At 38.7% G+C, this 24,649-nt stretch overlaps 1 protein-coding gene across 9 annotated transcripts in view; it reads left to right on the top strand.

Annotated features, from left to right (window-relative positions):
* The window catches only part of PLPPR5 (phospholipid phosphatase related 5), a 116,872-nt gene that overhangs the window by 44,702 nt on the left and 47,521 nt on the right, over positions 1-24,649 (top strand). For all 9 annotated transcript variants that reach the window (XR_010588601.2, XM_045366805.3, XM_005542623.5 and 6 more), the window contains exons 2-3: positions 2,870-3,002; positions 6,278-6,528. Coding sequence is in view for 8 of the 9 variants with exons in the window: in XM_045366805.3 (XP_045222740.1) it covers positions 2,870-3,002; positions 6,278-6,528 (384 nt within the window). In the remaining variant the exon portion in view is untranslated. The remainder of the gene's footprint in view (positions 1-2,869; positions 3,003-6,277; positions 6,529-24,649) is intronic.

Below are 24,649 nucleotides of genomic sequence, written 5' to 3' on the forward strand. Positions count from 1 at the left end.
AGATGAAGTCCAAGTAGGTGGACAGAATGCAGTATCCAGAGAACAGGCCGGAAAGAGCTAGTCTAGACCAGAATTGGCTGAAGGGAGTCCAGCAAGATGTGATGGATAGGCGTTTGACATCGGCATCTGAGCACAGCAACTCTGTGTTTGAGAACTGCCTTCTCTATCCACAGTGACATTTTCATGTACATGACATACCTTCTTAACCTTGGCTCATTGGACTGGGGGAGATGCCTTATCTCAACCTAAACCTCCTGGGAATTTGGAATTGAGGTTTGGAAAATCTTATCAGTTGAACTGTTTCCTTGAACTGAGCTGACAAATTCAAGATAAGCTTCTTGAAGACAATTGGGGAAATCATGTATGCTCAGAATCAGGAACACTGGCTGGCAGAAAGGCATACACAGAGAAACTGAGATGACAGACAGTGTGACTCCAGGGAAAGAGGGAGAATGAAATGGCGTCAGTTGTTGCCTGGACTCCTGAGGACTTTCCATTCATGGGCCTAATCCCCAAGCTCCCTGCCCTTCAATTCTGAGGAAACTAACTCTAGAATAAACTTACTATTTTGGTTAACATAGTTCAAGTGTGTTTCTTGTAGTAGCAGCCAACTGACAGTGACTGAGAAACTGTTCTGACAGAAATGCCCAGGACACAAATCGGAAATTCAGCAATGTGAAATGTGCTGAGACCCAGGCAAGCAAGAGGTCAGCATTAGAAAGCTACTGGGAAGAGAGCCCCAGGAAAGGTGGCCCCAACAAGGCAGTTCTTGGTCTGTTAAGACTCTGGTAACTAAAAAGAATTATCAAGTCAAGGACTTCATATACAGGCTCCGGTTTTAGGAACTAGGTACAGGATAGATCCTTCATCATAGGAACAAGCCAGAGTTGGTTATTAGAAGTCAGGCAAAAGGTTAATAGCAGACTAGGACATTCTGATCTATTGAAGCTGAGAGTTTCTTGAAAATGTGATGCCTTTATGCATTAAATAAGAATGATTGGATATCTACTACATTCTAGGGAGTTTAGCATGTTAGCCTGAGTTGGGGTTCAGTGTACCATGGAGTGGGGCCAGCCTGGGGATGGAGACCCAGTGGAAGCTGCAGTGGAGAATAGGAAGCTGAGAGGACAGCCATCATGTGCACAGCCGGTCAGCTCATGAAGTGGAATGGATGATGCATTGTTAGAGTTTGGAACATTCTGTGGTAAAACAGACCCAGAAGAAGTTGAATCTGAAAACCCAGAAAACATCATCATGGTAATTTCTTTCAAGGTGCAATGAAGAGGAGGTAGGACATGAGAAAAAAGTTATTCGGAAAGAGAGATAAAGTATCAAACACACAGTTCATCTACTTGTCAGATTCTCCAGATACTCATGAAAAACAATTCTTATGCATCCTTTGGCTGGATGAACTGTTTCATCACACATCCGCTCTACTTCACCAATGCCAGAGTTAAAATTCAGGAGGAAGTTGGAAGTTCTTATCTCATCCAACTCTATCCAGTCTCACTAAATAGGCAAGAACTAGTCTCTCTTAATTAATTCCACTCAACGTCTTCTGATTTAACATTGAACCCTGGGCTACTGGGAAAAAGAAGTATAGTAAGAAAAGAGGAAAAGGGGGTAGAAAGAAGGATGAAAACGAAGAGATGTCTCATAATCTTCTGTTCACACTGGGGTAAAAGTAGGTCAAACACCTACTCTTCTGTAACCTCCTTCTCTACCTCACTCTTTCTATTTTGAATATCTTGTAATCATAGATATTACTTTTCATAGAGACCCCAAAAGCATTTCCCCAGGGAATGTCAGGGACTCCCTGTATGACCTGTTAATTAAGCTTGACAAGACATAATAAAAGCAAACTTCACAATGACAAATTAGTAGACACACTGTTAGCTCCAGTTTCTTTTTCTCTTAATCTTATTTCTCGTGCTGTTGTTCATAGTATTAAATAGAGTCAGAAATTTCTGCTTGGCTTCTGACTGGCCTTAAAAGGAACACATTATTTAACCTCCCTAAATCTCCATTTCCTCTTTTGTAAAATGGAATAATAATACTTGCTGTAATACCTTACTGGGTGATTTTGAGGACCATGTATAAAAATCACAACCAATGGTACAAATACCAATGTAAGATAGCCAGGTCCTTTAATTAATCAGCAGAGTAGAGCAAAGCATCTGTAACAGAACTTTGTTCCCGTTGCCAGCACTTGGGCAACTCACTTGTGTTCTAAGTCTTGGTGTTTCTTTACTTGTAAAAGGGGTAGGATGCTATTCGTAGTTTTGTATGGTTTTAATGGAGATCAAAATAACATTTATACTAAAGTATAAGTAGTATATTAATTATGACAAGTCCTAGTAATGTGTCAGAACAGGAGGCTCTCAAGGTCAATCGTGTGCAGATTTATTTTTTCTCATTTATAAAAGTATTAATATGATTTTAAATTAGTATGTGTATATCTGACGCTTTAAAAAAATATTTGCATGGAGAATCTGTTGTGAATTCTGTAGCAGAGTTAAATTTAAATAAGACAGTAATTAAAAAAAATAAAACATGGAGCTTAATTACACACCAAAAATAAATGAGTACTTCCTTACATATCTTTTGTATGTTTTATTTTTTTAATTAAAACTTTTAGAAAACAAAAAATGTCTATTTTTGTTCATAATTTTTCAATATGAGAAAAATGTGGTTTACACACATAGGGACAAGGCTGTAATCAAAGGATCTAGGAAATCGATTATGGCTCCATTTTACATTGAGATTATTACCATTCAAAAGAGTTCCATTTTACCTTTTTAAAATAAAAATATTTTACATTTATACTGGTTAAATTCTAATATTCCTTAATCTTTTATTTTCTTTCAAGATAATAGTTGGAGAAACTGCTGTCTTTTGCCTACAACTAGCCACAAGGGATTTTGAAAACCAGGAAAAAACTATTTTAACTGGAGACTGTTGCTATATAAACCCGCTGGTGCGCCGAACTGTCCGATTTCTTGGTATGTGTTCATTAAATTATTTTTAATATTTCTGAAACAGTGTCTGTGTATAAGCTAACCCTTAAAATGACTCACATTTTAACTGTTTGCAAATATTGTTTTTTTTTCTTTGAAATGTTTTAATTTGCTTTTAAAAGTAAACATTACACACTGCTTGGGTGATGGTTGTATCAAAATCCCAGACATCACCACTAATGAACTTACTCATGTAACCAAACACCACCTGTTCCCCTAACATCTACTGAAATAAAAAATAAACGAAAAATTTTTAAAATAAACATTGCATACTACTTTCTCTGTAAAATAGCAAGATCCCACTTTAGGGTGTCATTTCCACATTCCTTTAAGGCAAAAAGAACACCACCTTTGGATGTTTAATATTCTTTAAGAACCAAAAATTACATGATTACTGTGTTTATGAAAATCTTTGGACCGTACTTAGTGGGAGGGTGGTGATAATCCAGGTGGGTTGTTGAACATCACAAAGGATGGAAAAATAACTTGGCAAATAGAAGAAATGTAGCACTCCATGTGCTACTTCTAGGTTGATTTTTATATAAACAAAAACGTATTGAGGATTTTAGTAGAGGACAAGATTCACTAATAATTTAACTTTTAATCTGAAATACTAGCAATAATAAATATATACATGTATGAATTATTGAAAATCATTTTAATTCAGTAGGAACTTAGCCTAGACACATTTTTTTTTTAACTGACACAATACAATGTAATATAAATAATTGTTTCCTGGATTTGTCAGATAAAAATAAGTATATCTGTATCTACTAAATGCCATTTAAGATAATTTTTTATTAGTATTAAGAGATGCACGGAAGGTAATGTAACTCTTTAACATAGTTCTCATACTGAAGGGAACTCTTCAACATAGTTCTCATATTGAAGGGATCAAGATGAAGACTTTGAAGATATTATGCATAGATCACCTAATCTATCTATAAACCCATTAAAGACTAGCCAAATGTCATCAGGCTTTTGGATCTCTCTGAAGATGAAAGGCCTTCATATCCGAGACTGTTATTTTTACTGACATCAAGTTTTGTATCTCCAAAGCCCTCATTTATCCCGTTAAAGGGACAACTTTTATATGAAACCCTAAAAGTTATTTTCTTCACATGTATCAATACTATGTTCTTGACTAATTTCTTTTTGTATAAGTCATTTAATTTAAAAAAAAAGCAATATACAACAATATCTCAGAATTAAAAGTATTTAAAGAAATCGCTGCTTTCCTAAATACTGTTAAGCAAATTACATTGTGCCTATTTAAGTAAAATATTTTTCTGCATTTGCACACATATTTCTAAAGAATATTTGGCTTACAGTATGCTTTTAAGTCTCTGCATGCTTCTTATTATGTGATTTTATAAAATACGAAAGCCTTATTTGTTTCTTGTTCCCTTATGATTTGGATGTTTCTACCTATAATAAAGTGGAAGCATGTAAGCAAAGCCTCTCTGTATAATAGTACATCATTCTGTGTAGTGACTTTATTCTTTAGGTCAGTGGAGTAGGTACACTCAAAGGATCTCACTTTAATAATTGTCTTCATAGTCAACTACAGTATTAGCCTTGGGCCTGGTGCGCTGACATTTTAATTCGAAAACATATTTGGGAACTTTAGAGTGTCAAGAGACATTTCCACATTCTTATCAAATATTTCTGTTACCAACAGGAAAACCCATTGCACCAAACAGCCTAGATTTCAAATGTGTACAAATGAAGACTTGTAATTTAGGTTCCCATGCTTGGCCATGAGATTTTGGAAGGAGAAGTTTTGTTGAGCTCGGTTCTCTTTAATTTCTCTGCCTCTCTCAAATTTCTGATTTTGATAACCTTTACTTTGTATGATTCATAGAAGGCTGGTGAGATGTTAAAAAAAGGGCTTCTTATTGTTTTCTTTTAGAATTTTTAGATGAAGAGAGAACTAATATCTTTGTTTCATTTCCATTTGTATATACATAGAGTTTTGCTCTGTGGGGGTTTTTGTATGTAAACCTTTTGTAATCTTATATAATATTTTAAAAATTTCAAAGAACAGCTATCCATCTAATACTGGAAAATTATTTGATCTAGTACAACTTTTATGGTGATATACTATACAACAGCTAATAATGATTAAAAGGCTTGGGAAACAAACAATCCAGAAATATATGACTAAAAAGAAAAACATCTAATTATTATAACATAAGTATATGACATTTTAATAAATCAATACTTTTAGAAGTATTAATTTGGGATAGTTTTAAAAGGTCCTGTTGGATTTTATTCCCAAAATTATAAAAGGATGAATTTCTTTTCATTGGTACCACATCCTTAAAGATTGTAGCTGTAAGTTTAATTTAAATTAATGCCAAAAATTGTTTTGCCTGTATAATAGAAAAATAAGTTTTAACAATAATGACCAATGACTTTGAATTTAGAAAATGTTTTTAGTATTCAAGTAAATTGGGAAGTTCCTTAGCAAAGGAGGAAAAAATATCTACACACTTAGTTCTATACCTTCAGATAACCAAAGTAAATAAATTTTAAAACTGTAAAAATAATTAATAGCCTATAATTTTGATTGCCTTATTTACTAAATAGCCCACATTGGATCAGTTGAAAGCCAATCCATAAAAGATAAGGTAGAAATAAATTACTAGCTGTTCTGTGACTTTAACAAAATGTGTTTTTGAAGGCAATGTAGAGACTGCTCTGAAAGCATTCTGCTTTACTTAAGATTTTCCATATTTAAATGAAAACCGATGGCGCTGGATTTACTGCTAATTGGCACCTCCAGCAGCGTTAACATCAGTCTCAATGGGAGTAAGAGCATAATCAAAGAGAGACAACTGCTTTGCTTTATGTTAGTGCGATTAAAAAAAAATTCAAAAATAGGGGAAAAAATAAAATTGCTGACATTAGTAGAACATGATAGACTATACCCTCTCAAGGACCACATGACTCCATGAAACAATTGCATTACCCAGAGTCTGAGAATACATGTTCTTATTTTATCTTATGTCTTATAAACCTGCCATGCACAAAAACCATGTAGTAGTAGCGCAATTACCACTTTCACCACTCCAGAAAGCCAAGGAAAGAACTGGAGAGGAATGAAATGAAAGGAACTATGTATACGTACGGAATATTTATAGTTTCTAAGATATTTCCATTTTGGTTTATTATAAACTGAAATTCACACACACACACACACACACACACACACACACATAAAGCAAGAAGTTAAAATTATTTGTTTTCTTCCCCAGGAATTTATACATTTGGACTGTTTGCTACAGATATCTTTGTAAATGCTGGACAAGTAGTCACAGGAAATCTGGCCCCACATTTCCTTGCCCTGTGTAAGCCCAATTATACAGCACTTGGATGTCAACAGTATACACAGTTCATCAGTGGGGAAGAGGCCTGTACTGGCAACCCAGATCTCATCATGAGAGCACGGAAAACCTTTCCATCCAAAGAAGCAGCGCTCAGTGTCTATGCAGCTATGTATCTGACCGTAAGTAAGGATTATACATTTGTTGTCTTAGTCTGTATTACTGTTAATTTTTCCAGTGTAGAAATTCTTTTTCCCTGCCATAATGAAAGTCACTTAAAGCACATTCATATATTTCTATAGGCCATTTAATCTATTTTTAATAATAGCTGTTGGTATTCTGAACAAAATTAAGACAGTTGTCTCTCATGAGATTATGTGTGGGTAGTTGGTTGTATTAAAAAATGTAGCCATTAGCATTTCTGTTTGAGAATATGTTTGTCTTTATATTAAATAGGACTTAGTGGAAACAAATTTGTTCTGTAGCATTCCCCATGAACTTGTAATAGCATGATTAAGAGAACTACCTAGGCCTCTTAGCTGCCTATCCAAGCTCTCATAGTCCCTGCTGGGGGTGAAAGGGCCCCCTTTTTTTTTTCTAGAAAGCACTATTGTTACTGGCAACTGTATCATCATCATATCTCAATTAGCATTTAATGTTTTGTCATAGAACTAACCAAGGAGTCCTTAGAAATTCTATTTTTTCCTTTAATCTTAAGTATTGGCCATCATCTTTGTGGCAAGAGCCAGGCCCCCATGCAGCTATCCTAGGACCTTTAGTTAGAAGTGAGTGAGTGCATTACCCATATACAGAAGGAGAAAGAAGGGCAGCCTTGGCAGGCAGCTCTTGTCCCCAGCAATGGTACCATCAACCTCTCCCTCCTCACAAGGATGTGCCTTGCAGCTCAGGAGGTGGACTCCAAAAGTGTTCCCTGTAGGCTTTTCCACAAACCTCTATAAGGTCAGATTTTTTTTTTTTTTTTTGCCAGAGTCTCGCTCTGTTGCCCAAGCTGGAGTGCAGTGGTGCCATCTCAGCTCACTGCAAGCTCCACCTCCCGGGTTCACGCCATTCTCCTGCCTCAGCCTCCCGAGTAGCTGGGACTACAGGCGCCCACCACCACGCCTGGCAAATTTTTGTATTTTTAGTAGAGACGGGGTTTCACTGTGTTATCCAGGATGGTCTCAAACTTTAGACCTCAAGTGATCCACCCACCTTGGCCTCCCAAAGTGCTGGGATTACAGGCGTTAGCTGCTGCACCCGGCCAGACCAGAGAATTTAAATGTCTTCTGGGGTTCTCCTTCCCAGTGGTGCTAAATCTACTTCCTTCCAATTTCAGCTTATTAACTAGAGATCTGTAAAGTCTCAGGACCAATTTGAAACCAAATTTGATTATTACTAATGATTTGGAAAAACTTGGAATTATTTTTCTTCGCTCAGAGAGCTATTTGATAATGGAAATGTTTTCCATACAATTTGTTATTTCTAAAGGCAGAGAGAATATATGGAATACCTTGTGACATCGCTACTTGAGATTCAAATAAAGATTACTAAATAGAAGGACAATTTAGGAAGAGAAATGTTACGTTATGCATAACATTTAGAATGACAGGATAACTTTAGAACCATAGATTATACATTTTAACATTTTTAAAGTTTTTAAGCCAAGTTAATTCTGTCCCTCACTGCCTGGACATTTTAAAACTCCCATCCTGAAACTTTTTATGGAGTCAAGGATTCTTTCCTTAATCCTATCCTATTTATTTTCTCTTCTACCGCTTCCTAACTTTTCTAAAGTTTGTCCGTTACAACTCTCTCCTTGCCATCCCACTGTGCCCCCAAAGTCTGTTATTCTAATTTCCCCTGTTTCCTTTAGCCCATTAGCCTTGCTTTTTCTTGTACATTCTAAGGTACCTCTGGGCCTGATATGGAGTATGGTAACCCATGCATATTCTTTCCTATTAAAGAAATTGCTTGACCCTATGTTTCACCTCTACTAGAATATGAAGCCCTCAGCCTTAAAACAGGGATTGAAGCTTGAGTGAATCAGAAGTCACAAAATACTTTTCACTCATTGCCATCACATCTGAATTTGATGTTTATGTTTGTATCTGGGTGTGAATTGCAGATATATCTGTGATAAATACATGGCCAAGTCAATGATGGGAGACAAATTCGAGAATACTCTCTGACCCCAAATATTCTTATACAAATATTTTAATACTAATAGATATTAGATTCAGATGGGACGTGGTGGCTCATACCTGTAATACTAGCACTGTGGGAGACCACAAGGCAGAAAGATCACTTTGGAATTTGAGACCAGCCTAGGCAACCTAGGAGACCCCATCTTTACAAAAACAGAGAGAGAGGGAAAAGAAATAAAAAGCAAAACCTCAGCCAGGTGTGGTGCTGCATGCCTGTAGTCCCAGCTACATGAGAGGCCAAGACGGGAGAATCTCTTGAGTCCAGGAACTTGAGGTTACAGTGAGCTATGATCACTCAACTGCATTTCAGCCTGAGTAACAAAGGAAGACTCTGTCTCTAAAAAAATAAATAAATAAAGATTTAAAACACAGTACATGTTAGATTTTGCTGTGTAACCAATGTTTGCCAGTGGTGTTGATTGTGCTGCTGTAATAATACACTTGGCCTTTATATTCTGGCAAAGTAGTGTTTCAAAGGCATTGCTACAGGAGAAAGTATTATTGTTTATGCACTAGAAAAATCTTAACATCTTGTCTTGCTACAATCTACTTGCCGCCAACATGCATTTGTTTTATAAACTTCTGAATTATAAATCATACTGTTCTGTAATAAAAATTGGAAATATTAATGATAATAATTATCATAGCAAACATTTGTTGAATATTTACCATGTGTCAGGCACCAATTGCTTCACTTTTACTAACTTAGTTAATACTTTACTAATTCCTTTGTATTTTTAAAGTTATTTATCATAATTATTATTTATTTAATAATTGATTATGATACTTTATTGAATTCTCGTAACATTTTCTTAAAGTATGTGATATTATTTTACCTATTTTATAAATGAAGAGACTCAAAAAGTAAAGTAACTTTCTCAGACCCATAGAACCACAAATTTTTCTGGTGACGTTTCTGAATGTTCCAGAGAAGGAAACATTAGATTATTTTAGCTCTAGTGTGTGTATCTGCAGCTGAATTCTTTCCTGCATAATACCAGCGTCCAGTAAACTGTAAGGCCAAGGGTGCAGATGGTAGATTCATTTAGAGCAAAATCCCTTAATAGACACTCCAGCACTGGGAAATCTTCTACCGTTAAACACTGGTTCAGACTACAAACTAGGATTCCTGCTTGTAATTACATTGATGAGTACTTCTGTCTTTTTAACAATAGATTCTGTTCTCTGCTGTTTCTCTGTCTTACCCCACCACCCCTTTGTGTGTGTGTAAGTGCGGGTGGCTGCTATGGCAACTCTGAATATAACTCCTGCTACACATGTCAGCCTTATAGGCAGGTTTTGCTGTTGTATTTGAACTTACATACAAATATATGTTTTCCCACTTTCACTAGAGGCACCTTGGGAAAACTTGATGGTAGGAATGTTGGGGTGTTTCAAACTAATGCAGTCTCATGAAATGCTTGCCAGAATGTTGATGGGTAGTAAATAGTAGAAAACAGCCATATATTCAGTATCCTCTGTGGAAACGGCCTTATGGCTGTATCTAGTTCAAGGCATATTTATTTAATTTGATGTTGGTGTTATAAACACACATAAATGCATAAATAAAATCAATGAGCCCTGTTATGGAGTATGTAAATAATAACTGAGAAATATGTTTCTGATGCCTCTTTATGTGGATTCGGAAATTAAACTAAGGAATTTGAACTCTCCCTTAACATCTGACTTTAATTAAGGTTTTGTGGCTAAGTTGATCATGGAGGTTTATTTTGCTTTACTGAGAACTTTCAGGAATAGTGATAATAATAATAAGCTCTATTCCTATTTTTGTAAGTACTGTTGGTGCTCCAGGAAAAAAAAAAAAATTGTGAGAGTTATTTAACCCTCAGTCATCAAATTTACAATTCAGTGGTCAGTGACATTAGAATGTTTAAATTTACCTTTGTGGTATTTCTTTTCATATAAATGGTTACAGCTTTTTTTTTCAATTAAAAGAAAATGAACATCAAGGTTGAGAATGAAAAATTATGTTTGGTGAATTTCCAGTTAACCTCATAAATTTTTGAAATAGGCAGACATGAAATGACCTCCTTCGGTCACTTCCAATTCTGACCTTAGATTTTTGAAAATGTCAAGAAAAAAGGGTCAGTTATATGTATTGGCCTCTGTTTCTGCTATGTGTTGCTGCATTATAAACCACCCTAGACCTTAAAACAACAACAATCTGTTATTGTCAGGATATGTAGGGTTGACTTGTGGTTTTCCTGCTAGTCAATCCTGGCTTCTCTCATGGGACACATTCAGCTAATTCAGAGATCTGGGGTTTGGGCTCAGCCAAGGCAGCACAAATAGCTGGGCCTCTCTCCTTCTCAAGAGGTCTTTCTCACAAGGGTCATCTTCCCTGATGGCATCTCAGAGCTACCTTCCAATACGGTAATGTCCCAAGCTGCAGGGTACCTTGAGACTTAGGTACTTAAGCTTGTTACACATCTCTGTCACTGTATTTTATTGTCCAGATAAATCACAGGGTCAGCCCAGATTGTTGGGAGTAGAGAAGTAGATTCCACCTAGAGATGGGAGGTGCAGCAAAGTCATATTGTAATGAGGAGGATATACTGGGATGGGAAGAATTTGTGGCATTAAACAATTTATCCCAGTCTTTTCCCAGAATACTGGTGGAAACTCTAAAATATCATTCCCTCTCTCCCCCTCCCCATTGGTGGCCAGTCGTTGGCATTATCCCACTCTCACGTCCCACACAGTCATCTTTTATAATAAGCTCACAAAGTCCCATGCACCAACAACCACTGCTCACAGGCTGCTGAGACAAGGGTTAAATAAACACAACGCACTAGTGTCTATTTGCCCCCCTCTTCTTTTGAGACTTATTACCTAATTCTGTACAAGAACATGAGCAAGCCCTCACTCGGAGGTATAAGAATTCAGGGAGTGCATGTCAGTTTACTTGTAGCAGGTGATTTCATGAGACTGGTCAGTGATTGTGTTTGGAGGAGAAACAATAGGGTGAGCCAAATGAAAAGCTCCGGGCTGCCATCATGTGCTTCTTTTCACTGGCAAAAGAGATCTGGCTGCAATCAGAAAGCCATTCCTCTAAAGCTCCCTGCTTAGGAATAATGTAATGCTGAAATGTATAAGGTCCCTATGCTCTAAATTTCAAACAAGCAAATTTGATGAAGCGTTTACTATGTAATGCATCAAAAATATTTACTGAGCATGCACTCATAATGTGACTGCTATACTATTGCTATGACTACTGGTGCCAAGACCACTATTATTAGTTGATTGATGTTTCACCTATTAGCCTTCAGCTAAGTGTTATTGATGTAGTTGGGGACAGTACAAAAGACATTCATGAAGTATCCACTGGGTTCCACTGTTTTCACTGCCATGGACCCCTTTCAGTATTAACCCTGTCTCCCTTTCCCCACACTCCTCCATGAACTGCATGTTTTAAAATCTTTAAAACAGTTTTTAAATCTTTAAAATACTTTCCCATTCTATCTTAGGCCCAGGTATTACATAATTGCTCATAATCATAAAATATAATAATGCTGTTTTGCAATTACACACATAAAACTATTAAAATGGCTTAGATGATGATAAACAGTTAAGTAAATGACTAAAGACCCAGGGATACTCTGCATCCTTACCTTAATTTTACTTGGCTTCCATAAAAGACACTTATATTTGGGTATTCTGTGAGTGACGTGTGGCTTTATAATGGTTTTCTGGTTCTTCAGTCACATCACAGAAATTCCCATGTCTTCAACAACCACTAACCAGCATGAGATCACCAGTGTTGCCAAATGACTTAGTGTACTCCCAGTCAAAAGCAAAGAACATTGACGTTTTCGTTAATGCATGTGGGCTTATTATGGGTAAATCTACTATTTGATTAGGCTCTTTGAAATATTGAAAAATATGCCACAGAATTATATTCATGTGTCTGGGGTTTCTTAGATGTTAGCAAACGTCAGCTTGGGTACTGCTGATAGCATCTTGAACATTCTAATTAAGAAAAGAGGACTTTCTATTATAGGACAATATAAGATAGGGCTGTATTATGACTTCCATGGACCCTAGGTACTTTTGCCTTCATGGGCCCCTTCCACAATAAGTAAAATTAAAAATGATATTTTACAAGTGTATTTCTATAAAAATAATATATACATGCTATACAGTAAATATTTTCTTTAACCTAAAAATTCACATTTGCCTTCTGCTTCTAAAAAAAGTTATGATATTTTCACGGGTGCTTCAAAGTGTCATGAGCCCTAGGCACTGTGCTTACTGTAATGCTGGATTACTCTGCCCTGAAAAGTGGGTATAATAAAGTTCTCTATGGAATATGATTGTTAGAGTATCTGGTAATGACGAGTCCCACCCAGTGTCCAGGAGAGATGAGGTCCTGCTGGCAAGCATCACGGGAAGTGCTTCAGAGGTGAGTGGTACTTCGGGTGAGTCTTGAAGATGGACATTATTTGGATAGGGGGAGAAGAAGTGTCCCAGGGAAAGGCAATAGCAGGAGCAAAGGCAAAAAACAAGAAACACTGAAACAATCAGAAACAGGTAAGGGGGAACATCAGCACAGGGGCGTATATTTGGAACTGCGGGATTTAAGGATTAGCAAGGGTGAATGAATCAGGAAGACTTGGTAAACCAATCTGAGGCTTTATGATTTGAATTAATAAGCAATGTGGAAGTGAGAAATGACATTACAGAAGCAGTGCTTCAGAATGGTTGTGTTTGATTCAATTCCATAAATATATATTGAATACCTAGAATGCATAAAGTCTCTACATACCGATATAAACTCCTTCAGGAGCTTAAAAATGGTCTGGTAGAGAGTAAAGAGGGAATTAAAATTGAAAGAAACTAAAGGCAAAGGAAAGCTTTTAAGAAGATCAGCACAGAATCTCGGGCGTAAAATCAAAATCCCTAGACAGAATCTCAGGATTTGGATTTGGATTTGGATTTAGCTGGTTTCCTTAAGACTGGGAGCCCTTATACTGATGCGACCAGGACCAGATAAAATGAAATGAAAGTCATAGTTTCTGAGGGATGGAGTAAGCTAGGACTCTGTGAGCTGCCAAGCCTGAGCCATGGTAGGGTGAGTACAGATTGGAGCTGCTAGGGAATCTCTAAGCACTTTCTCCTAAAGCACAGGAATAAACAAATCAGATCTAGACCTAGAACCAGTACTATAGTGTACACCTCAGAGTTTCTAAACCATCACCAGCTTACTTACACTATGGCTAAATGTGGCCAAGTTCATGGGCCAATTGTTCTGCTGTTTTACTTCAAACCCATGTCCCAGTTACCATTTATTGAAAAGTGACTATCGGCCTACTATTGTACTAGTTACTTTACCTTACCTCTTTATATGGCTAATTGTTTAGAGTGGCTGAAATGAAAGTACGACTGTCTTTATTTTACAGGTAACAAAATTGAGACTACGAGAAGCTAGTTAACTTGTCCAGGGTTATTCAGCTGGTATGTTTTACAGCCAGGAATGTGACCCAGGCCACTGTGGCTCCAAAGTCGATATTTGGTCTTTTACATCATACTACCTCCTGGAATGTACCCCCATTGAAGAGAAGGCAGCCTAATTTTGAGTTGTCCTCAGAGTGCAGTGCTTCATGCACAGTAGGTGAAGGAAACTTGCTAGTTGATTTTAATTAAATGATGCATAATATGAATTAGGAAGATAGTTGAAAACGTGTGTGCTCCAGAAATTCCTGTCTCATGTCTTATTTTCCAGATGACCAGGTAGCTCAAGCACTAAAAGTCATATAAATAGTCTTGATTATTGGATTTTAGTTGTTCTTTAATTTTAAGTGAATGCATATTTTATAATTTTTATATGTTCTGCTCTGCAAATCATTTAAGGTGTTAAATAAGTTTGCTTTTTAAAGTGACAACTTCTAAGTGTTTTAAACTTCTTTTCCATTTGCAACAATTGACTGAGTAACAACAAAACCAACACTGGCAGTGTTTATAGCTGGGTAGAACTCCATGGTAGGTAATATCACTTTGACAAGGTGGAACAGAACAACAACAACAACTTATAATGAGCAACTCTGAATCCATGGTCATTTGATGTCAGGCCCAGCAACATGCTTGAGTCTGTTTTTCAAACAACACAATTATCTGTTGCAGGTGACATGGCCTTACTCCCAGACCCCTGCGGCGTACATTGCGATTCCCCCACTGGAACCTGCCATAAGCTCCAGACTATATGTTTTCCCACTGCTGACAGATCAATCCCTAAAACATCTGCTGGATCACATGGCCCAAGTACCAGAGCTGCTTTCCCCACAGCCTGTACCTGCTGCTGCAGAGCCCTTTCTTGCTTCAAGTTCTATTCAAAGTTGGCAGCTTTTTATGCCACCCAGTATCTTAGTCCATTCAGATAGCTCTAACAAAATATCATAAACTGGATACAACATATAAACAAAAGAAATTCATTTCTCACAGCTTTGGGGACTAGACAGTAGAAGATCAAGGCTCTGGTCATTTAGTGTCTGGCAAGGGCCTGCTTTCTGGTTCATACATGGTCTCTACTCATTGTGCCCTCACATGGTGGAAAGTATGAGCTAGCTTTCTGGGCTCTGCCCTCAAAACCTAAGCACCCCACCTCTTAATACCATCAGTTTGCAAGTTAGGATCTCAACATACAAGTTTGTGAGGGGGATACACACATTCAGATAATAGCACTTAGTATATGGGGCGGAGCAATACTTATTGGTATGGGATGTGTTTTTCCCAAAACTCAAAGTGATCTACAAAGTACTGTGCTTCCTTCTTTGTGGTAGGGGTATGAGATGCAGTAATTATCAATTACTTTGGAGGGAATGTCTGGCATGCCGCTGACCACTGGATCCCTAAAATCTTTACTGATGTAGTCATTAGGCCCTGAATATTGTAGGATTTATCTCCTCAAATCTGGAATGCGTATGTCTTACCAAGGCCTACAGTATGCTAGCCACCTCTTGTTTATCTTGTCAGCATGATGTCTTGTATATAAATGATCAATGACATCTAAACTGTGGGACATCCAAGCTGTCTCTATCTCTTTAGTCTAAGTTATGGCAGAGAGTGGGAGGGTTAATATAGCACTGACATCAACTATGATGTAAGGAATTGCCTGTACCAGGTGAATGTGAACTGTTCCTCATCCTCTTTTTTGAATGTAATTGGAAAGAACCCATTAAACAAATCAATGGCCAATATTAGTTGGTTGAAGATTCAGTGGTCTACACTTATCCTTCAGGATCTAACAGTCTTGCGAATTACATGGAAATAGAAAAGCCAGCACTCCTGCATTATTGAGATCTTAAGAGGTGACATTAAATCTTCACCATCCTCCCTTCAATAATGCAGTAGTAGTTTTTATTTATTATCTTGGAGTTTCAGAAGATTTCAGTTGAATTCCCCTAATAAGTAGTTACTCCTCTTGTCAAGTATTGTGCATCCCCATTTATGCACTCATAGACTGAGAAAATGACCCCTGGATATGCTCACAGACTTAAGAGATCCACTCTCAGCCAGACTTTGGCCTGAACTCATTTATTACCTAGGCTTATATGTCCCTACTCTAACAGGGGGCCGTGATGACACTAATTCAGGTCTCCAGGTATCATTGTCTACATAGACCCTGTGTCCAGCCATCCTCAAAATATCTGGATTTTTTTTTTCTCCAGTCTATGGCAACCTGAGTAAATGGCTGTGGGTCTTTTTAAAGAAGGACTGGGGATGTCATTACAATGTATACCTCCTGTAGTGTTTCAGGGTCCTTCCCTCTGGGGACCTGATGCCTCTTCAGGCAATGAAGTCATTCAGTGTTGGTAACTGCGCAAAGGGTTGAAGATTTTCCCTGGGGCACCCACCCTCAGATCATACATTCCCATTTTCTTGGGATGATATATATTAGGTAATCTCGTGGCTCCCTGTCTATTTTGCCCCTCATGGATGCTATGTTCTATAAACCACCTCTATAACTTTCTGTGTATTAAATCCCTTTGGCCGTCACTCTGACTTTGTGCATTGTTGTGACAGTTGGAACCCACTGGCTTTTGGTGGTTAAGCCCAGCATCTGGCTTCTCTTTCTTCAGGGACCCTGTAATCCCCATTGATATTAAGGCACCCAGCTTTGTGACAGCCTCCCCTACCATCAGCCCTGACCTGCAGAGGAAAGGCATCACTGAACTTCTGAGTGATGCTGGTGTCCCTCTCACCAGTACACGCTGACGCCTCAGTGAATGATGCGTCCACCCCTCAAGGCTAATAATCATCTGGTGGGCCTTCAGTTCTCACGTGATGTGTACATTCCTGCAATGCCCACTTCCTGGAGCCTTTTAATTCCTCCTTCTACCCATTTGCCAAGACAATTCAGGCCGTTCACCCTCATTCAGATAGAGCTATCACTTTCTCCATGCTTGTAGGAGCCAGATCATCAGGAAGTTTTTACCATCCAATGCACTAGAGGTGGAAACTCAGCTCACTGGTCTCCTTACAGCAGAATGACACAGTATTTCTTGAAATAGAGATGAGAGAAACTTACCTCTGCGGCTGCCACACTGCTTTCACCTAGTCCTAATGCAGAGAGGACCTAACAAGCTAATGCACAGCCAGAGATTAACAGCATGATATAGTACCATCTCTGAACCTCCCTGTGTCTATATTTACATTTTAAGTGCCTTAACATATAGGAAAAAATGTATAGCACTGTAGGCCGGGTGCAGGGGCTCATGCCTGTAAACCCAGAGCTTTGGGAGGCTGAGGCGGGCAGATTACTTGAGGGTGAAACTCCATCTCTACTAAAAATATGAAAAAAAAAATTAGCCAGGCGTGGTGGTGCATGTCTGTAATTCTAGCTACTCAGGAGGCTGAGGCTGGAGAATTGCTTGAACCCAGGATGCGGAGGTTGCAGTGAGTCAAGATTGCGCCACTGCACTCCAGCCTGGGCGACAGAGCGAGACTTTCTCTCTCTCTCTCTCTCGCTGTAATTGCAGTTATCAAACTCCTTCTAAATTGAGAATGCATTTAAATCGAGATTTCTTGGTACCTCTTCTGTTGTATTACAATAAAGGTTACCTTCTTCTTATAAGCCGTCTGCTTTGAGCTGTTTGTTTGTTTATGCCGTTTAAAGAAACTCTTGGAAGGAGAACAAAAGCCTCCAAAGAACAAGTAGAAATCTCTCTATAATAATACAGCAATTTGGGGTATAAAAATAATTATTGTGTCCTTACTGTGCTAAGTACTTTATGTACAGTGTATTTACTGCTTTCTTTGTTCTGTCAAATACATTAATCAGGCATCTTTCTATTACAGAGACTTATGCTGTTAACTTCTGTACATCATAGGGAAATATGTTCTCCTTGGACAGGCTAAAAATTCCACTATCAAAAAAACAAAACCCACAACCGCACAAAAATTTTGAATTAATTCAAGCTACCATCCCATCTTTGAAAGAAATTTCTGGAAAGACTATTTTACACTTTCTCACCTTATAAATCGGTTACATGGGGTTTGCCCCTTCCACTTCCACAAACGCACACACGCGCACACACACACACACACATGCACACTCACTCTCCTGAAACCACTCCTCAGACCTCATCCCCCAGATCTTATCAAGAGCCTCTTCAGATCCTTGTCTTGCTGGCCTTCTCAGTAGCATGGATACTCTTAATTATTCCCTCTATTTCAGCTTGTCTCTTTTTAGTATGTTGGAAACCTTATATTCTTCAAATTTGCTTTTCTTCTCATTAAGTGCTTTATTGCAATGTCAGAAAGCTGTTACCAGCAGTTTCTGTTCTAGATCTTTTCCTCCCTCTGTTATCCCTTCCAACAGTGATCTCATCTATTCCCACCTCCATGCCTTTCAAGTGAACCCCACAACTCCTTCATTGGCCTTAACCTCTCTCTTCAGCTCCAGACTTTATGCCTAACTTGAACATATCTCTGGAGTGTCTCAGCACTTACTCTCAGAATTTCCAAAACCAAAACCATGATCTTACCACTGCTCCCAACCATCTGCTTTTGTGTCTTCTGATTTGATTATTGGCATTCCTACCCTCCAGTTACCCAAGCCTGAAATCTCTGAGTCGCTCTCAACTGCTCCCTCTTCCACATCCCCACATCCAGATGTCTGATTAATTCTGTTGGTTTAAAATATTTGAGATATCTCTCAAATCCAGACTCATCATATATGTTATTCTACTGGTTGAATTTAGCTTCTTTGTGTTGTTTGCCTTGACTATTGCAGGATCATCTCCAATAAGTTTCCTAACATAATTCTTTTCTCATCTCTGTCCATTCTGCACTTTGCCACTGGAGTAACATCCCTAAAGCATGAGTTATCAGCACTTCTCCCTTTGCATAAAATCTCTCCATAACCTGTCCTCCCAGTGAAAGCCCTTTCAAGCGTTACACTCCTACGTGTGCTATACAAGGCCCTCTTAGACCTGGCTAAAAAGCTGTCTTCCCTCCAGATATGGACTATATTTTGTCCTCCCTTGATTCACATGTTGAAGCCCTAACCCCTAAGTGAGAATATTTAGAGATGAAGCCTTTGGGAACTGATTAGGGTTAGATGAGATCATGAAGGGGTAAGGCCCCCGTGATGGGATTGTGTACTTATAAGAAGAGACAGAAGAGAGCTTGCATCCCAGCTCTCTCCACCATGTGAGGACACAGCAAGAGGGCAGCATGTGCAAGCCAGAAAGAGCCCACGCCAGTACTCAACTATGCCAGCACCCTCATCTGGGACTTCCAGCCTCTAGATCTGTGAGAAAATGAAGTTTTGTCGTTTATGCCGCTCAGCCTATGGCATTTTGTCATGGTGCCCAACCTGAACCCCCTCCCTTACTACATAATGCCCTCTGTCACTTCATGCGAACCCAGTCCATATTAGACTACTTTTGATCACTCTAGTCCGCTCGTTTACACTAGACTTTTTGTGCTCTTCTCTCAACCTACATTTCCAGTGCCTCCACCCATCAAAACTGTATTCACTTTTTTGTGTGTCCATCAGCGTTCTCTACGATAAATAATAGAAAATGAGTCAAGTTGATTTAAATAAAATGAGGTGAAAGGAGAGGCTTGAAAATGAGGCCCAGGGAATGAGCAGGAACCGATAGAACCTAAGCAGCCAGAACCACAGTCAAGACCAGACAACAGGAAGGGTGCGCTGAGGATACACGGCTGTGACTGCAGGACCCTGGTATCGCCGGCACCACCGCTTCTCCATGCCTCCACCTGCACTGCCACCACTGTGGCTGCCGGTGGCGGGGATGTTTCACTTCACCCGCTTCTTTGCATCGTTTGCAGAGCATCTGGTTAAGTGTGGATCATGTGCCAGTGGCCAGCCTGCCAAGGCTTTGAGGAAGGCCACACTCAGATTTTTGTTTAGCTTTGGTAGTGGGATACAATATATGCTTCCCACACAGGAGACAATACGTGTGGAGAATTTCCCAATCACAAGAAGGGGGTTAGATGCTAAGTAATGGGAAAAAAGAAAAAACTTATTTTTACCTTTGCAACCTAGATTAAGGCTGATCCCCTTTTTAAGGCTTTTTCTCATCTTTTTATTTAAAATTAATCTGCACATCTTCAGTAGTGCACCTAGCATATTTGACGCAAAAGCAAATCACTTTTAGCATCTCTTCCTCTATATGGAAAATTTTTTTTTCAGTAATAATTATGTGATAATAATCATTATTTTATTGATTTATTTTTTAGTTTTAAGATAAGAATAGGTAAAATATATTTTAAAAATATACTATATGTGCATTGTTAAACATTTTAAGATATATTTAATTTTTTTAACTTTTATTTTAATTTCAGGGGTACATGTGCAGGTTTGCTATCTAGGTAAACATGTGCCATAGGAGTTTGTTGTCCAGACTATTTCATCACCCAAGTGTTAAGCCTAGGACCCATTAGTTATTTTTCCTGATCTTCTCTCTCCTCTCACCCTCCATTCTTCAATAGGCCCCAGTGTGTGCTGTTCCTCTCTATGTGTTCTCATCACTTAGTTCCCACTTGTACGTGAGAACATGTGGTATTTGGTTTTGGTTTTCTGTTCCTACAGGAGTTTGCTAAGGATAATGACTGCCAGATACATCCATGTTCGTTTAGAGGACACGATCTCATTCATTTTTACAGCTGCATAGTATTCCATTGTATATATGTGCTACGTATTCTTTATCCAGTCTATCATTGATGGGAATTTAGACTTCAAGCACCAGTGTTCCAGTGTACCAGGCAGAACTTCATCTTCTTTTATGAGCCCATAGTTGATTCTAAGTCTTTCCTATTGTGAGTAGTGGTGCAGTGAACATACATGTGCATGTGTCTTTGTGACAGAATGATATATATTACTTTGAATATATAATAAGTAATTTAAATATATATTTAATTTGAATTTTAAAGCTATAAATATTCAGTATGCTATTTTATGTATGGACTAAAATTTGCACTTACCCAGTAAAAATACTATACTTCTTTTTTTTTTTTTTTTTTTTTTTGAGAAAATCGCCCTGTTTCTCAGGCTGCTTCATTATTTGTATATTCCTCACTGCAGCCCTGAACTCCTGGGCTCAGGCAGTCCTCCCATTCAGCCTTCCGAGTATCTGGGATTATAGGTATGAGCCAACACACCCAGCAAAAATACTATACTTTGCATTCACACTAGTTTACTGTTTTAAGTTTTAGGCATGAAAAAAAAATCCAGGTGGTCACATAGATTGGAAGAACTGAAATAGCTCAAGTTCTCCTTCTTCATTTTTATAATTACTATGCTGTCATGTCTTTTTTTCCTTTTTCTTTTTTTCAAATCTACAGTTTAAATGCACCACCACAGGGACTGGAGACACTAAATGTAGCAAAAGTCACAAATGATTCCCAACCTTTATGAGCTTACTCTCTAGATGATTATGAGTGGCTGAGTCCACATGTCTGCTAGGGGGGCAAATGTATATAGCTGGGCATTCCTTGAATTAATTTCCACGTGTAATACAGTATTTATTAGACATTATGTGACAAAAGTATGCTTATTTGAAGCTTACATACATATTATTAATACTCAACAATAACTGCAAGTTATTTCAACTTATATCAATGTTCTGTTTACTATTGCTCTATTACAAGCCACCCCAAACTTAGCATAAAACAACCATTTTACTATGCTCACAGACTCTGTAGGTCAGATATTTGAATAAGGCAAAATGTGGCTATCTTTTCTCTTCTCCATGGTGTTTCCAACCTTAACTGGGAAGACTCAAAGACTGACTTCAAAGGTGACTTGCTAGCCAGGACCTGCAATTATCTGAAGGATTGTTCATTCACCTTACTGTACCTGGGCTATGAGGAGGTGAAGAACACAACAGCCTACCCATAGTCTTCTCACGTGCCTTGGCTTCCACACAGTGTGGCAGCTCCAGGGAGTGCAGCTTCCTACAAGACTCCAAGCACCAGTGTTCCAGTGAACCAGGCAGAAATGCATCTTATGAGCTCAATCGTATGAGCTCATGGTGCCACATCTACTGTATTTTCTTGATTACAAGCAGATTGCTAAGGCTGCTCAGATTCAGAGGGAGGGAAATTTGATTCCACCTCTTAATAGGGAAGATTGAAGAATGCAAGGGGTTAGAGACTGTTGCAGCTATCTTTGGAGAATACAGTGTGCCACAACCAACAGGAGATTTAGAGGGCAGGAGTGTGTTATCACTGACACTGCTTAGAACTGCTACAGCATGGCAACAATAAAAAGCAGATAGACATTTAGTAGGTTTTACTGTTGCATCCCCTCACTGCCTGCACCTGGGCAGACTGCTGCTACGCCCCACCCTTAGTTTGCCACTGCCCATGTTCTGATCTCTGCAGGTCTTGGTAGATGTGGCACTTAAAAAGGTTAGAGATTACCCTTGTCCCGTTATCATGTGTGTATTCCTACCTCATGTAGACCGTAACATCTCTGAGGCTACAGACTGTTTCTCTATAGTGATCACAATGCCAGCTGGTGCGTAAATATAACCCAGACTTAGACAAATATGTTGATTTGTTCAAACAACAACAGCCATATGTTCAGTGCTCATTATTTGGAAGTAAGACTTTCTAATAGATGACTTGCCCTTGTCTTCAAATAAATCTATTGTCTCATTGTATTCCGATGCAGAAAAAATACCCAAGACTTAGAGGTTGTGCCTACACAAAGCACTGGATCGATTGTTCTGAATAAATAGGTGTAGTTCCTTAAATAAAGTACCCATTTGCATTATCTCTAACAATTCTGTTAAAGCCAAGAGAGACTGTCTGATGCACCTTGGCATTTATATAAGACCCCACACGTCCTCCTACTAAGCCTCTTCACCATTCCAGTCTCAACTGGGAAAACTTTTAAGCAATCCCATAGTTGGAGATACTGCCTGAAGGGGATCCATGCACATCCTGAGGATCAGGAAATTTTGTTGCACACCCGTAAATAATTCTGAGTACTCCCAACGTGCCTGTAGACATGGAGACAACTGGGTTGAATTTGGAGATGCTGGCTGGAGGACTCCTTGACTCTAGCTGAGTCTATGGCTGCTCATAGCCATGTCCGCAGCATCTTGTACAGCACAGAACCCTTCAGCAACCCACTTCAGAATGCTCCTTACACACTAAAAAGCCCTCAAACTTAAGACCTTTTAACTCATTTTTTTCACAGAAGGGTTCACTGTATTTGTGTAAATAATAAGTGATTTCTTTCTATTATTTATGCCAGTACTGTGCTAAGTGCTTTACATAGATTATCTCATTTAATCCTTATAGTCAAATTGCATAGGTACTATTATAATTCTCAAATTAAAGATGAGAAAACTGAGGCTCAGAGAAATTCAATAGCTTGCCCAGAGTCACACAGCTGGTATATTTGCCCAGAGTCACACAGCTGGTATATTTGCCCAGAGTCACACAGCTGGTATATTTGCCCGGAGTCACACAGCTGGTATATTTGCCCAGAGTCACACAGCTGGTATATGCTGGAGACAGGATCTGAATCCAGAACATTCCCCATGTCTATTCTCAGAAGTGCTTCATTCCGTTGCCTCCCCCTTGCAGCCAGTAAACTCAGGTGCACGTTGAGGTGGCTGTCCATGCAGAATTCCAGGTCCCTTACCCTGGGCACTTTGTTCTGGGCAGCGAATGTCTCCGTAGTTTTTTTGGAAGAGAGTGGGATTTTGATTTCCAGCATGGTCTTTTGCTACCTCCATGGCCATGGCATAATGCAGTGTTCTGATACTGCGGGCTTCTCAGTAAAGAGTGAGCAAGTAATCAGAGTGCACCTGCCAGATAAGGAACGCGAAAGGAACCACTGCACATAAAGCAAGCATATTTCTTGTATTTAACTATTCTTAATGGCCCCTGTGTTCTCATATTCCTTGCTATGAAGTTTAACTTACTTATAGTGACACCCACTAATTCAGTGTGGCTATTTTCAACATAGAATCACAGAGACGTTTGACTTGTTCTTGTAATTGATTTTCCTTATCCCATAAAGTTTTCTTATTGGGTACTTTCTATTACATGAAGCTCTATGGTGTTGGTATCATAAATTGGGGGTTATTACAAATATACTTAAAATGAAGAAAATTAAATAGTAAAGGTGAACAGTCATATTACCTAGGATGATAAAACAGCTCTCCCCTCCCACTTGTACAGACTTAGTTCAGGCCCTCATTATGGCTTGCCTGGATTGCTAATAAAAATGTCCTAATAGCCTCTACTCTTGCTGGTTGAAATTCATTCATTCTTTATATAAATTGCCTACACAACTTTCTGAAATGGAGATTATGATGTGCTGTCCTGGTTTCATGGATGTGTGACCTGCTTCAGGTCCTGTCTCCAGCACCTACCAGCTCACACAGGGCCCGTGTTCAGGAGGGCTGCATGCTTGGTTTAATGCTCTGCTGTCACTGTTTTGTAATTTGTAATGATTTTTGAAAAACAGGTCTGTCATTCATTTTCATTTTGCACTGGACCCTACAAATTATATACCCAGTCCTATAACATACAATCATGTAACCCACCCCCAACTCCATAAAGACTCCAGAAGCCCTTCTGTGAATTACCT

The sequence above is a fragment of the Macaca fascicularis genome, chromosome 1, assembly GCF_037993035.2.
Source record: "Macaca fascicularis isolate 582-1 chromosome 1, T2T-MFA8v1.1".
Classification (NCBI taxonomy): domain Eukaryota; kingdom Metazoa; phylum Chordata; class Mammalia; order Primates; family Cercopithecidae; genus Macaca; species Macaca fascicularis.